General features: G+C 42.2%; 1 protein-coding gene across 2 annotated transcripts in view; it reads left to right on the top strand.

Moving 5' to 3' along the window:
• The window catches only part of CTDSPL (CTD (carboxy-terminal domain, RNA polymerase II, polypeptide A) small phosphatase-like), a 106,434-nt gene that overhangs the window by 68,166 nt on the left and 21,891 nt on the right, over nt 1-16,377 (top strand). For both annotated transcript variants that reach the window (XM_004676315.2, XM_004676314.2), the window contains exon 2: nt 11,995-12,149. In XM_004676315.2, coding sequence (XP_004676372.1) covers nt 11,995-12,149 — 155 coding nt within the window. The remainder of the gene's footprint in view (nt 1-11,994; nt 12,150-16,377) is intronic.

Raw genomic sequence — 16,377 nt, 5'->3', positions numbered from 1 at the left:
GTTAGATTTGACTTCCTGAAAACATAAAGTAACCAGTATATGCAAAAGTAAAGTACATAAAACTGAGACAAATTCTAGCATCAAACAGTCCAAAAATTATGCCTGTAATAGGTGTCTCATATACATGATAAGGAAATATACATAACAAAGAAAAAATAGAAAATAGGACTCCCCAATCTTATTTATATTTTTATATATACACAGATACGTATATGTATCTGTACATAACAACAGCTATATATGTTTATGTGTGTGTGTACACATATATAGCTGTTGTTCTTTACACAGTTCTCCAGGGAAGAAATAGAAATGGCCAAAATGCATATGAAATATTGTAAAACTTGGATGGCAATCACAGACATGCAAACTAAAGCAACATTGTTGTTATTTTACCCATCAGATTGGTAAAGGCTTTTTGTCCAGCCTTTGTGGAACTCCCAAGGGTAGGCATACACATTAACCTGCCTTCAGGGACAGATTGTCCATAGATATCAAGAGACTTGACATCTTTTTCAAATATTATGGTCCCAGCAATTGCACTTCGAGGCCTTTATTTTAAAGGGATAATAAATCATGTATGTAAAGATTATGTACTGTATGCTCACTGCAGTATTATGTTTGGCATGCTTACTTTTTACTTATAATGTGTGATACACAATGTAGTCTTGTTATTTTAATACATGATAATTTTAATACATGATACCAAATGCAAAGGATATAGAAAGATGAAAAATCACTCTCTTTCCCTCCCTCCCAGTTCTATCTCCATTTCTGTGTCTTGAAGCAACCAGTTACTTATCAACTCTTCCAGAAATACTCTTTGTATATATAAGCATAAACACATGTTCTCACCTTTTGTTTTGTGAACTTGTTTACTTTTGTATTTGGAGGTTGATGGTAGATGCTGTGTGTACTCTCTCTACCCTGCTTTTCTCACTTAATTTACTTTAGATTGTGCTTTGCTATCAGTGCACATTTTAATGCAAGGATTGAAAACACAGACAACTTGAGTTCAAATAAATTCCAGTACTTACCAGCTGTGTCATCTTGGACACATTTATTAATTGCTCTGGGCCTTAGTTTTCCTCATCTATAAAGTGATTCTAATAATAGTTTTTATTTATTAGTAATATTTCTAAAAGGATTAAGTGACTCCGTGTAAGTCAAATACATAAGACAGCAGCTGAAACATCTAACAGAAGTGTTAGCCAGTATCAGTATATTTGGAACTGCAGCTTTCTTTTTAACAACTGCATAATATTCCATACTGCAGATATAGTATGCCTTATCCAATAGTGTAGACAACTAGATTTTCTCAGAATCCTATTAAAAATTGCAGTATTTGTTGCCCAAAAGTAGATGGCTGGATTAAAAAGAGGTGGTACATATATACAATGGAATATTACTCAGCAACCAAAAAAGAGAAACACATATCTTTTGCAACAACTTGGATGGAACTGGAAAAGATCATGCTTAGTGAGATAAGCCAGAAAGAGAAAGAAAATACAGGATGGTTTCACTCATAGCAGGAATATAATAGACCAGGTGAGAAAATAACAAGAATAATGAACCATATACCAGAGACATTTTGTGGGGGTGGAGTGGGGAATGGGATCAAAAACGGGGGGGTGGGGAGGGAAGTGCACAGGATTATGGTGATGGCACACGGGTGACTTGGTGATGGGAAACCCGCGGGGATTACAATTGAGATGGAAAAAAAAATGTACAAAATGATGTAAAAATAAACTGTTATTTAAAAAAAAAATGCAGACCTGGAGGGTGCACCCACTCTGAGTCTTTTCACTGGACTCAGGATGCACTGAGAGACATTTCAGTGCCGCCACAGTGCAAGCGACTCTGTTATGTGGACATGGTAGATGTCCATGATTTTTTTTTTCTCTTTTGTCTGCAAGGATTTCCCCTTTGGGTCAACACCATGGCAAAATCTCTATTCATTCTTCCTATTTCCCTTGTTAAAAAAAAAAAAATTGCAGCATTTGTTATGACACATTTTTTAAGTGAAACAACATAAATGCCCAAAGTTAATTTAACTGTGGCACAGTGTATAGTACAGCCAATGAAAATAAGGTATGGAAGGATAGCTGATGATATGTGAAAGTATTTTCATATATTTTATTAAGTAGAAAAGGATTTTTTCATTAAACATGAAAAAGAAAAGATTTTTTCATTATACGTGGCGGAGATTGTAGAAACTGAGAAACGATAGAAAAACATAGGCACAGCCATACTTACTTCATATATTGGTGAATTTTACATAATCTCTTTCTGAAAACGTGTGCTAATTATTTTATAGGAAGCAGGTGCAGCCATCTTTGCTAAAAATGGCAGAGAACTGTGAGTTGGGTTCTCCATATGAAGAGTTGGCCTTATGTGGGTGGCATAGATTACACTGCTTAGAGGAGAAAGGCTTGCTGTGGGGAACAGGGCTTCTCAGGAAAGTGTGCTGCCTGGGCCAAGCTTTCTCGAAGAATCACAGAAGCGGTTCCTTTTTGATATGTCAAGTCATGTTCATTGTTCTGCGTTTCTGTTCATATATTCACTCATTCATTGAATACCTGTTATGAAAGGCCTATTTTGTATCAGGTCTTGGGGAATCAGATGGGTGCAAGGTAGGTTCCTCGTCTTCTGTGCCCCTGAAACTGAACTTCCAGAGCTTATCTAGAAGCATAGCACAGAGCTGCAGGCACAGGGCACACACAGCATCCAAAATGCTCACCTAACCCTGACCGCAGACACCTGCCTGCGTGTCTTCACGATGGCGGTTTCATGTGGCTGCCCAGTGTCCTTGCATTTGCTGTGCACTGCTTTAATGTAGTATCTGGTCTCTCTTCGACATGCAGTTGTTTGTCTGCATCGTCCCTGGCCTTTAATACATTAATTCTCTGTTTTTCAAGTAATTTCTTTCAGTTTACAAAATTATCAGCAAATAACATGTAAATTAATGTGCCTGTGCTCTCCAAACCTTATCACAGTTGGCTATGTTTTTACTTTGTCATTTCTGTTCACCAATAGAAACACTCCACACCTCATTGTTTAAACAGTCATTTATTTGATTACTGTTACATTTTAACCTTTACTTCCTCTTAAGTGCATTATCCATTTAAATCCTTTATTCCGTTAGTTATTTTGGCTCTTGATGTGAAGAACAGACTACATAGTGATAGTTACGAGCTCAGATTCTAGACTCACCCAGACCTGGCTTGTATCGAGCTCTGTGACTTGAGAGTGGGTGACCTCAGCATGGCAGTGAGGAAGGACATCCCCGGCAGAGACGTCCACTTGGGAAACTGAGTTACAAGGAGTTTGGTGGCCTGGGTACATTTTGGACGCCACTAGGTCTGCCTTTATCCGATAGAGCTACCCGAGCTTCTTTGGTCCATTTGGGAATTTCCAAGTGTGGCATGAAGGAAGATAGCACACAGCCTCACAGTTGGTTTCTCTGTAGAAATAAAATCCAAAAGAGTACCTAACAAGGGTTTCTCTGTAGAAATAAAATCCAAAAGAGTACCTAACAAGTGTGGTAGCATGCATCTGAAGAGTGTGATCCTACACCCCTAACCCGTAGCCAGTGTTGTAAGCCACTGTTATTTCAATTAAAAAAAAAAAAAAAAAGCATCAGGGAGGGGCAGACCCCCACTGCCAGGCTGCCCTGACTCTTATCCCAGCACCCTGGCTGCATGGTTGTATGTGCTCCAAGTCCCATGTCTCACTGAATAATGGATAATGGGCACACATATCCTTGCCGCCCGCCGCCACAGAGGCCAGAGGTGGTTTATGTAAAGATGATTGCACAAACGGGGCCATCAGCTAATGTGCAGGCTGTACAAGCCAACAGTGAGCAGGGGAGACGCACCCTGGGAGATTAGAATTCCTCCTGCCCAGTGTTTAACCATGGGCCCTTGATCCTACCCCTGGATTTCTCATGCAAATCAGGAGAAAAAGTCTCATATGAGCATCCAGGAGACAGACAGGAGGAGTCAATATGAGCTGGAGGAACCACTGCTGGTGACAGGCTCCAGTGGGACATGAACTCTCAAAGGTGGTGTTTTTGTTTGTTTGTTTTTTCAGAGTGACAGGCAAAATGGAATTCCCTGGGGAAGTGTACTGCTTGGAAATAGGACTGACTGGGTATCTCAAAAGGCAGCTCCTCTTTTCAGGAGACAAGGCTATTTGGATCTCAGCGGCCACATCTGCTTTTGAACTCTGCATCCTGTTCCCTAGCTTCTCCCCACTCTCCCCTCCCGTGGTCTCCCTTTTATTCAAACAGAGGAAAGTTGTGTTTGTTGACCACTCTTTTAGGGTGGGAAAGGAATGTAATGTATGCATAGACTGCCCAGAATTTCCTGTTAGACACCCATTCCAAACCACGGCCCTGGGTGCCTTCCAGAGATTTCAGCCCAATCCCAGAAGAGAAGTGGTGCTTTCATTTAAACCCCCTCCTCCCTTCAGAAAGGTGTTTAGCTTTTTCGGTAGCAAAGTAGTTGTGAATTCAGCTGTATGGCTCTTCAGAGTTCTGATGTGCTCTGACTTCCCCACGTGTGAAGAAATTTCCACACCTCGGGGAATTACTGGGTGTGCAGTTTTGCAGCTTTAACGGCACTGGTGTCCATGCAGGTGCTTGGTACAGGGCTTATTTTTAAAGTTCTGCTATGACTCCTTGGACAGTCTAATCTACTATGGGATGCTTTTTTTAATCTGCTCTTGTGACTAAAGAGGGCAGGTTTAGGTGCTTTGTCACATTAACAGGAGAGTTCATGTGTTACGAGGTTTCCTCTAGAAATTCTGTTATGTGGGTCTTTGGTATTCTGGCCTCAGTGCCAGCATGTAGGTTGGCTTGGCACCCCATGGAAATGAAAGGCAGACCTTCTTTGTTTTCTGTAGCTGCCAAGATGCACTTTCTTCACTTGTGGAGGAACCTGAATGATTGGGGGTGCATTCATAGTGAATGGCAAGCATTTCCACCCACAATCAGCTTCTCTAATTTTCATCCTGAGCTGTTCGTGCTGGAATGTGTGGAGAAGTATGTGGGACACTGGGCACGTTCTTGGTTAGAGCAGATGAAGGACAGAGAAGTGGAGGTACTCACCCAGGTGAGTGCAGAGCTCTGAATCTCTGCAGACCCCAGAGATTTTGATCCTGAAGCCTGGGTTTCAGAGTGGCCCAGAGCCTCCCCCATCTGGAATCCAAGTCAGAATGCAAGAACTTTAAAAGGGCAGTAGTTTGTGGCATCAGCAGATACCACACTAATTAACAAATGCTGGCTATTTGGGGTCAACATTGCAATTTCTGGACACAAAAGTGAAACAGATCCTCATAAGAGTGTGATTACAAATGCCCCCTCTTGTGTCAGTCACACCCTCCATCTGCTGGCACAAACACAGGCAGGCAGCACTTTGGATCCATCCTCTCATCTCACAGAAGAGTCAAACCCATGTCGGCCTCGTGGGCTTTCTCCTGGGCATGTCTCTGTAACCACATTTTGTATGACTTTCAAGAGAAGACCTGAGTCTTAGAGTTCATTTTAAGCTTTACATGTGGAACTGTTTTTATTTCTATGTTTGTTTCTAGTAGTATTATCATTATTCCTATTTTATTATTATTATATGAAGAGACCCATTGGATAGGAGGTAAAGTTTTAAAGAGCTACTTCAAGTTCTAAGTTTAGAAATCACATAACCAGAAACAAAATAGGCCTGCCTACGTGTTTCCTCAGAAAGCCAAGCTGTTTTTGTGAGGACTGTTGTTTAAATTATTAGCTGGCTTCTGAATATTCGCAGTGAGACTCAGCACTGTACGTAAACCAATCATAATTCTTTGATGCTATATCTTAACCTGTGGGTAGATTTTTTTTTCTTACATAAACATACATGTTTTGCTTCCATTTAACATCCTGTGGGATAAATATTGTTTTTCCCATATCACTGAATGGCTCAGGTGGGGGAAGCCATACCAAGCTAACAAATGGCAGGATTGGGACTTACACCCAAATGAAATTCCAAAACATGTTTTCCACTTACCTTACCTTGTATTTCAAGTCATTTTTTAAATAAGAAATTCTATGCCAGGCCTTTAAATGCAAAATGGTATCCATCCCTGCTTTATAAATATCCTGCAAAAGTGAGGATGATGCAATGGATATATTTTAAAAATGAAAAATAAATAAATATCCTGCAAATCTTAATGCAGGTTAGCCGGCATTAGTCACAATTTAAAATTTACACTCAGCAGCTCCAGTTACAGAAGTGAAAACAGTGACGCGTTTCATACAATCTGGTCAGGTCAGTCCCTATTTCCGTAAAGTCAGTTTGAACACATCATCTTTATCTCACACTCCTTAATTCCTTTTCTTTCCCTTAGCACTTCTTTGATTTTTCAGAGACCTTGTCCATTTTCTCACATCAGATTCTTTCACTTGACTGTTTACCCACCTCCTGCCCCCTCCCACAATTTTAGAAAACTCTCAGCTCAGCTTAGCAGACATTCCTTATAAGAAGTCACTCCTGTCTACCTAGGCAGAGTGCCCTATTTTGGGCCCCAACAGTGCCCTGTGCTGCCATAACAAGCCTCAGGTGGGAGAAGAATTAGCCAGTATCTCTCAGGCAGGAGTGTGATGAGGTAGAGACTGTCCTTTCTGGCTCTTCGGTCCTTTGTGGCTCATCGATATTTCTACACCGCCCTGCCTAGGAGCTTAGGGTTTTACAGCTAATTCTTTCTTTTGCAAATAACATAAACTCAGTGATGGCTTTAAAAAAAAGGGGGGGGGGTGAGGAATTTATTCTCTTACGTAACTTAAAATAGGTTCCATGAAACCAAGTCTTTAGATGATGTCAGAGATCTGTTTCCCTATCTCGTCTACATTTTCCTCAGTTTTGGTTGAACAAAACTGTAGTTTTGTAGTTTTCACTTGGTGACAGGATGCTCCCCAATGGCCCCAGCTCGCTTCCTGCCAGCTTAGCATACCCAGAAAACGTGAGCAACCTTCGATCTTTTAATAGCTGTGGTATAAATCCTGGGGCCCACTGTCCTTGGTCAAGGTGAGATCATGTCTCTAGCTCATCCCTGAGTCAGTCTTGTATCTAGACATGATAGACAAATTCTCAGAAGTGTACAACCTCCCAGGATTTTATCAGAAGAAATAGAAATTTTCAGCAGACTATTTATAAGCAAGGAAGTTGAAACAGTAATTAAAATTCTCCCAACAAACAAAAGTCCTGGGATGAATTCTACTAAACTTTTGAAGAGGACCAGTGTCTGTCCTTCTCAAACTTTCCAAAAATTGAAGAGGAAAGCTTCCAAATACATTTATATGGCCAACATTGCCCAAAAGCAGACAGGATATCACACAACTCATAAAGTGAGTTCCTGTGTTATCCCCATTTACAAATAAGGAAACAGAAGCACAGAGAAGTCATGTAACTCTCACGGGACCATAGTATTGTTGGTTGAGTCCACGTTTGGACTTAAGCATGCTGACTTGGCCATGCTTGTGATCACCAGAGTCTACTCACCTGTTGGGCCTTACCTAGGTGGGTCTTGCCAGTAATGAATTATGGAGAGCAAAGTCAGCATCATGCCAATAAGTCAAGAAGCTATTGTCCAAGTTGAAAATCATGAGGCCCTTAGCTGGGATATATGGCAAGAGCAAGAAATTGGGAACAGATTAAGGAGCTATCTTGATATCAAAGCTTAATCACAGGGAGAGAGGAAGACATTTAAAGTAAAAGATGGTGGCCTGGGTAAAGAAAAGAGAGGATATGACCATGTGGATGTGCTAGGTGAAAAGCATCAGAAGGTGTCTAGCAGACAAGTGGATAAACTGGCCTGGAAGTTAAGACAGAGGTAAGGAACTGACACAGGGCAGTCCTGCACAAATCTACTTGGGAGTTCAGTGACCAAGAACAAGTCACTGCCACTGCAGTGGACTTCCTCCCAGAGATGGCCTTTGGGCCAGGTCCTAAAGAACAAGAATATTCTTCATTGAAAATTGGGGATATAGGAGAGGAGGAGTGGGAGGTTGGGTGTCAAGAGAGATGAGGAGTCTACCATAGGGGAAACCAGAGAGTGAGGTGGGCAGGTGTGGGTGTGGATAAGAGCAGGAAAGCTACCAGGGAAAAGCTACAGAAAGCTTTGGAATGACTTTTGATGACTTTTTCAAATCTGATCAAAATGAAAGCCTTCACAGCATGTTTTAGACTGACATTTCAAAATTCAGTTCAAAATTGCTGCTTCCTCCTTGACTCCTCCAAGGTATTCTTAAGACCAGTATAACCACAGGATGTGTGTGTAAGCCCTCTTTAGTAGCCTACTGTTGGGAGTCTGATAAAGAACTTGCTCCTAGGTACCCAGGCCTCCAGAAGACCTGTCATTTGTGTGTTATCGATAGGAACAGCCGAAAAGAGCGTGAGGACAGGTGCTGAGAGGTGAAACCTTAATTGACAGCAAAGAAGACACAGGACCACGTTTGTGTGTGCAGGGAGGGATGGGGCTGAGTGGGACTGCCGCATGCATGAGCCAGTGGAGGCTGTTGTGGGACAGGAACACTCGCTTGGTGCCTTGATTCCATGTCGGCCTCCTCTGGCTTTCAAGTTCCGGGGTGTGCACTGTCTTGGCGATGTGGCAGACCACGAGTGGGCACGGACCTCAATACTAGTGACCTTTATTTGCTGCAAAGCATAGAACTCTGTTCTGGCCTGGTCTTCTCATAAATACAGAGTAGAAAAGCATAGGAGTCAGTCTAAAGGTTTAGAAGTAGTCTGGTTTCTACTGAGCTTCACAAAGTTGCTGAAGGAAATCATAATAAGACTCTTTGTTTTCCCCTGTTGTTAGAGCAGCATTATATCATAAAACATTTTTGGAAAATATTGGAGGAAAAAAATGTAAACAGCCATCGTTCAACCTTATCTTTAACATCTTGGTCTATTTTTTGCCAAACTTTTCTCTATATTCTGTATAAACACTTTTAATTTTTTTAATTTATTTTTGCATACAAGAACTGGGGTACAGGCCAGAGGTGCAGGGGAGAGGATTCACCAGAGACAGAGTGGGGAGCAGAACAGGCAGATCTACTGAAATACACTGCTGAGGGGAGCACCCAGCAGGTCTGCTGGAGCAGGACAGGTCTGCTACGCCATGTGGATCACCTCCCTGGCCGGAGATTGAACTTGTGCAACAGTGGCTGCAGACAGCTTCATAGTTCTGCTCTTTAACCCCTTGTGCCACCAGCGATGCCCCAGTTCTCTCTCTCTCTCTTTTTTTTTAATTTAATGTTAAAGTGTAAACATTTGTCCATTAAACTATGGATTTTCAATGCCAACAAAACCCTTCCCCAGACAGTTTAATGAGTAAATCAAGGGCCCTTCTGGAATATAGCTGAAGGATTGGCAGCAGATAGGGTGGAGGTGACAGTTATGCTGTTAGTCTAAGAGTCTGTCAGGAACAAATCAGTGCTGAGGGTGGGCTTGAGCTGAGGCTGGTCTCCTTGCCTGATTTGGAGAGTACCAGACCAAGCCCAGAATGATCAGAAAAGGCCCCAGCCTCCTGGTGGTTTGCAAAGGCCCTAGAACTGCTCTTAGTAGCAGGAAGAGGTGTGGATCCACCCACAACCGTAAAGTGAGAGCGGGCACAGCGCACTGAGGGAGAACCTGAGTAAGCGCCTGTTCCACTCAGGGGGTGCTGGCCTCCCGACTGGCTCAGGCTGACTTAGTGACTCCCACAGTGCTATTTGTGACTTGTACTTGGTAAGTAATCAGATGGTGAAAGTTATAAGTAGTTCACTGGCTCCAGGTTTAGGATGTTTTAGCATATAAAAAAGTTTGTTAATTAGTTGGTTATGGGGAAGATGTATGTGATCTGAGTATGAAAATAGGATCTCAAGAAGGTGTCTTTTGGCAGGGCTGTTGCGTCGCTGAGACGTGAATAGAGAGCTGCTGACGTGCAGAGAAATGTGCTGTAAGCTAGGGAAGAGGCCATTTTATCTTCCTCTGACTAAATTATGAGTGTGACATCAAAACCAGAACACCCAAAGTAACGAGACAATTTCACTAATCATGTTTATTGAATATAAGTTTTATGCAATGTTTTCCCTCTCTTTGGCACGTTCCCTTCTCTATCTGACCTCAGTAGCTTCAAGATTGTCTTCAGCATGGTGCATGAAGAAAGCATATACTTTGGGAGGCAGGGGCTTCCCTTGTGGCACAAGGGGTGAAAGCGCAGCACTAGGAAGTTGTCCACAGCCACTGTAGCTCAAGTTCAAGCCCCCACCAGAGAGCCGACCCACATGGCGCAGCAGACCTCTCCTGTCCTGCCTGCTTCTCCCCTCGGCAGTGTACTTCATTGATCTGCCTGTTCTGCTCCCCGCTCTGTCTCTGGTGAATCCTCTCACCCCCTGCACCTCTGGCTGTACCCCACTTCTTGTGTGCATGCATAAATAAATCTTAAAAAAAAAAAGAAAGAAAAGAAAAAGAAAGCCTGTGCCTCAGATTCTAGTCAGCTGGTTTGAGTTCTGGCACACAGTTTGACTAGATGTATCTTCTCAGCAATAAGATAAAAGCAATGACACCTCTCTCATCGGGTAGACTAAACTGCTTGGGATGACTAGAGATGAGGATTTTAAACCACTGGTCATCAGCAAACAGTCATGTTTGCTTCCCCCTCTGCTGTTGCCCACCCAGGCCGCTGGGTCTGGCTTGTAGGGTCTGAAATAAGAAGAGTCTGCCCGTTATGGGGAAGACCCAAAGATTCATGAGGACGGTAAAACAGCCAGAACTCCCAGGGATGTATGGCTCCAGAGCTCATCTGTGGTGAGTGAAGATCCTGAAATCACACTCACTGGGCCATTTGCCCAAACCCAGGCCAGAGACCACCCATGCTTGTGGAGTCACTGGCAAAACAGCTTTTCAGTGCTTTTTCATAATTTCCATCTGAATGCATTTGGTTTTGCTGCTGGATGAAGAAGAGACTGTTAACCGCACTTTTTGGTCTCTTGAGAGGTAACAAATCAGTCAGCTTCAGTACAAAGGGAGTGGTCATGTCAGAGTTGCTCTTTGGGAAAGATAAACTGACTGTTATCATAAGCACTTAAGGCATTGCCCATGGTGGGTTCCTCTGTTCATTCTATCAAGGTCCAGTTGCCTGTGGCCTCTGCTCAGAGCACGGCTGACCACCAGCCTGGTATGTGAAAGGACAGCCCACGTTGCTGCCCCTCCAAGTTGTCATTCTGCTCCCAGGGTGTGTTTCCCTGCTTTCTACCTTTTATTTCTGGCTTGTGGTGGCCTGTCTTGAGCCCTGAATAAATGCAAAATATCCAGCATGCCCTCTGGAGCTTTTGTCCAAGACAAGCCAAGGAATGAGTCTATGGCACAGAGTGGCCCGTGTCTCATGAAGATGGACCTTGCCCCGTCAGTTCAGCCCAGGACGAGTACATGTGTTCTCCGCCCCACAAATGCTGCTGTTTATGGGTTCATTGTAATGGCACCTTCACCCCTGAGTTCTTTGGGGCCAGGTGCTCATGGATTTCACGACAAAAGGCAGTGTTTCAGAAGCGGTGGGGGGGACTCCTGTGTGTCATACACATCTCATATCTTAGCCCATAAACTTAGTCCTTTCCATGGTGACCAAGGAGTGTCTGAGAACCAAGTTCCAGACCCTTCATACCCTTAGGAGAAATACTTCTTGGAGTGTCCAGTCTGATGAGTGCCCGAGAGGATCTTTGTTTTGTAGGCATGTGTAGGGCAGGAGCAGAAGACTTCACCGGCTGGGTTCGGGCCTGCGGGTGGGGCCTGACTGGCAGGACGGGTCTCCACTGACCAGCTGGCCTCTGGGATTCAGATATCGCACAAACAGCCCTTTAGGGTAACTTCCTAGGGGCCCTCATGTTCCCATTCTGCGTCTCCTGGAGTCAGGGCATTTTCCTACTGCATTAAAACAGAGTCCAAGTGCCGTCAGGCCCACTGTGCTCTCTCTCTCTCCCCCCAGCATCCCAGTGCAACGTCAGCTTAAAAAAGCAGAGGAGCCGCAGCATCCTGAGCTCTTTCTTCTGCTGCTTCCGTGACTACAATGTGGAGGCCGCGCCCGCCAGCAGCCCCAGTGTGCTTCCGCCGCTGGTGGAGGAGAACGGTGGGCTTCAGAAGGTCAGTGCTGACGGGAACTCCACTCTCAGCAAAACTGCTGTCGCTGCGCTTCTGTCCACCCCCGAGAAACAGTCTTCGCGAGAGTCTGTAGCGATACGTGTGCCACAACCACTTAACGAGTTGAAATCACCAAAAAAATAAGTCATTTTTGTTGTTCAAGGGTTATCTCAGTCATTCCCAGTTAGCAACCAAAAAATATAGTTAGTTCATGAGAGTTATAAAGTTCACTTCATATCTGGTAACATTTTCTCTTGGGACATTGACATGAAGTGCAAGGCCCCGTGGAAGTGGAAAGACAAAAGGAAAAACAGACACAGAAAAGAGATAAGCACAAAATGGCACGGAATGCCTTGCTTAATAACAAACATATTTGTTACATGTCCCACGTGTGCTAAGTGAAAAAATTTAAGTCAGGTTGTCACAACAGGCAAAGCAATTCTACCCACATGTTGATAGACATGTCCTGATAAACAGTGACTCAGAACAGTTAACGGCAAAATAATACACAGAGACATTGCACAAATAGAGGCAAAAGGAAAGCAGAGGTGATAGATAGTATCGATCTCAGTTAACACAGAAATTCAAGTAAAAATACTGAAGAAAGAAATGAGCATTATTTGGTATAAGAGAGTAGCGATTTAGGACACAAAACTTTTCATGAAACTTTATTTCCCAAATATCATGAACAAAGAACATTAATAGGCATTACACAAAATAAGATATACAGCTGGCCAGTAAACATTAAAAGCTGTCCACTGTGGTTAGTAATCAAATAAATGCAAACTAAATAAAATACCCTCTGCTGTATATTAAAATATAAAAGATATTTTAAATAATATTTGGGTTGTGCGGGGAGCGACAAGAAAGAAGGAAGATATAAATTGGTTATTGTAACAGTGTTAACTAGTAACACCTTTCTGTAGGGAAATTTGGCAATATGATCTTAAAAGCTAAAAAATATTCCTGTTTGTTCCCTCAGTTCTACCTGTTGACATAATTAGGGATATGCAAAGATTTAACCAGAAGGTACTAAGCACAAATATTAACATTGCAAAGTTGAAACAACTTGATGATCAACAATTAAAAGACCAGTAGACTAACCATACAAGCAAAAAGTACACGGCTATGAGAAATGATGTGTTGTAAATATTACTGATTTAAACAAATAGTCACAATATGACACTTAGGGCAATAAAATATATATATGTAGTAAGTCTATGGTGTTTATAGATATTCTTATATATGCACACAAGCATTTATAAGGTGAGGATGATAAATGCCAAAATCTTAACAGATTATCTCAGACTGGTAATATTATATATAGGATTTTCTCCTTTATTCATTTTCTCTCTCTCTCTCTCTCTCTCTCTCTCTCTCTCTCTCTCTCTCTCTCTCTCTCTCTCTCTCTCCCCTGTTCCCAATTTTTACAAAATAAATTTTAATTATTTTATGAGTAGAAAATAAATTCTGGGAAGATGACTTCCTGATCTCAGACTCTGACCATTTCAACTCTCTTTTGGATAAACCCAGATGAGCCTGCTGCAGGCTGGAAAGTACACCAGAGGTTCCAGTTTTCCTGCCATTTCCCAGGGAAAGAAAGCTCACAGGGCTCATTCGCTCTGGTGCTCTGAAAAGTGGGGAGCCACCAGCAGAGGACAGTGCTTGTTTCTCGTAGGCCTAGGACACATTTGAACATACAAGCCCTGTGAGCTGTAGCGGCCGGCAGGCCCGTGGGCCTCCTTGGGAAGGGCCTGGTGCCCACAGGATGTGTGTGGCCCCAGAGAAGCACAGTGCACAGGACTTTCTTCGTCTCTTTGTGGTTTGCCAGTTTGGGTTCTGCTGAGTGTGAAAACATTCCTTGCAATGTTCCCTCATTTGCCACAACTGAGATGACCAAGTTGAAGAACCTAGAATATGAGACTCCTCGTGAGGACTTTAATAGACAACTCAGGAAATATTATTTCAGGAAATGAATTTGAGAACTTCTGTGGCCTTTAGTTAGAAAGAAATCTATGACCGCCCTCCATATTTTCTCAATATACAAATTGAATAAATTGAGGAAAAGGAGAATGAGATGATCATTACTGAGCAATGAGTTAATGTTCTGGAAGAGCAAGTGGAAAAAAAATGTCATACCGTGCAGACCAGAAGCACAGAGATGGTAGTTGTGGTATGGAAAAGAGATACCCAGGAGACCTACCCTGCAAGGAAATAGAAGTTCTAGCAAGAAAAGTGAAGGCAAAAATCTTTCTTGAGCTGGAAAAAAAAAAACCTTGAATGTGCAGATTGAAAGGTTTACCAAGCCTCCTGCAGGTTTAGGGCAAGCTGGTATACGCCAGGTATATGCTGTTGAAGTTCAGGAATTCAAGGATAAAGAAACAATCTTGCAAATTACCAAAACGAGTTATTTTCCAATAAATGAGAGTTATACTAGCACCAGTTTCATTAGCAACACTGAAAGCAAGAAGGCTGTGAAAACCTGTCACAGGCGACAGGGAAAAAGGAATTACAAGCCAAAAATTCTATATGTGACCAAAATAACCATTTCTCTACTAAGGCAGAAGTAGTACATGTTCACATAGGTACTGATTCGGAGAAAGGGTGGCACTGATACTCAGTTACAATCTAATATAGAAAAAAGCAGAATAACCAACTCTTAGGAGTAGAGCTGTAATAAGTAGCACAATTAGAAAATTAAGGAACGAGGAAAAGAACCGATAACATAATAAACAATAAACCTAACATAAAGAGCAGGCATAAAGTTTAATAAGCTAAATTCTCCTAACAAAATATCAAGATTTTGGATTGGTTTGACAAATTTGTCTGAAATTTGCCTGGATGCTGTTCCAAGAATATGCCTGTATCTGATTGGAATGATTTTGGCAGCTGGTAAAAGAAACCTGACAAATACTAGCTTAAACAAATAGGGGATTATTTTTCTCACATAGAACGTCCAGGACTCGTAGTTTCTGGGGTTGGCTTAGATGCCCCGGGAGGCGCTCCGGGGCCCGCTCGTTTCTGCTCTTCAGTCTTCACCTCTGTCTGCTCCACCATCCTTGGCGTGTTTGCCTTCATCTCATAGTTTATTATGTCAGTCACAAGCTTCAGACACCACATCTACATTTTGAAGTAAGGAGACAGGGAGCAGTAGCACCCGCCATGTCTGTGCCTTTCCTGGAAAGTCTGCGCTTTCGCAGAAAATCCCAGGAGCCTTCTGTCTGTCTGTTGACAGCACTTTGTCACATGGCTACCCTCCAGCAGCACAGTGGGCCAGAAAGGCAAAGATTTTAGACCAGTGTGTTCCTACCCTCGACACAAGAAGAGCTCATTTCAGAAAGGAGGCAAGAGGACTGAGCGCTGGTCAGTGTGTGTTCAGCTACCCTGCAGTAACAACCCCCAAACTTCAAACACTTGAAACAAAAGTTGGTTTTTCATTCATGCTACATGTTTATCATAGGTTGACTGGACCTTCTACCCTGTGGCACAATTCAACAGAAATATGATGTGTGGGATTTAAATTTTCTAGCTGCCAAATTTAAAAAAATATTTTATAAAAGGTAAAACTAATTGTAGTAATTTCTTTTAGTTAGCCCAAGATGTCCAAGGAATTATTTTGGCAAGTAGTCAGTAGAACATATTATCATATTTTCATTCTTTTTACCTTAGTAGTTCTTCAAAATCTCATGGGTTTTATAGTTCCAGCCACAGTGCACATGCTCTGTAGCCCTGGCATAACTGTTTTATGCCATTCATGGACCTACACTGAAGAAGGCTTGATCTCTTTGCTTCGGTGATGGTCTCAGCAGGAAGAAAAACGAATGTGGTGAATCACACTGACTTCTAAAGTTCACTCAGAAGTAATATGCCTCATTTTGCCTTAAATTTATTGGCCAAAGCAATTCATGTGACAATACCAACTTTGAAGGACGTGGAAGTATAATTCTACCATGTGTCCAGAAAGATGGCTGGAATTATTTGGTGAATAGTACTAATGACTATCATATAATAGGCGGTTAGTGTTATATGACATTAAAAAAGAGGTGGAAAATAAAGTTGTGGGTAAAATAGACAAAGCAGATTTTTTAAAAAGGAAATCAAAGTGGTAATATTAATGTCAGACAAAACAGAATTCAAGGCTCTAAACTATGCAACAAGAGAAAGGATGTTTTATGATAAAAGTTCTAATACATTTAGTGTACGATAGCCACATACCTTGCAATACTAATTA

The sequence above is a fragment of the Condylura cristata genome, unplaced genomic scaffold, assembly GCF_000260355.1.
Source record: "Condylura cristata isolate star-nosed mole 26May11 unplaced genomic scaffold, ConCri1.0 scaffold00004, whole genome shotgun sequence".
NCBI classification, from domain to species: domain Eukaryota; kingdom Metazoa; phylum Chordata; class Mammalia; order Eulipotyphla; family Talpidae; genus Condylura; species Condylura cristata.
This window is presented reverse-complemented; position numbering and strand designations above follow the sequence as displayed.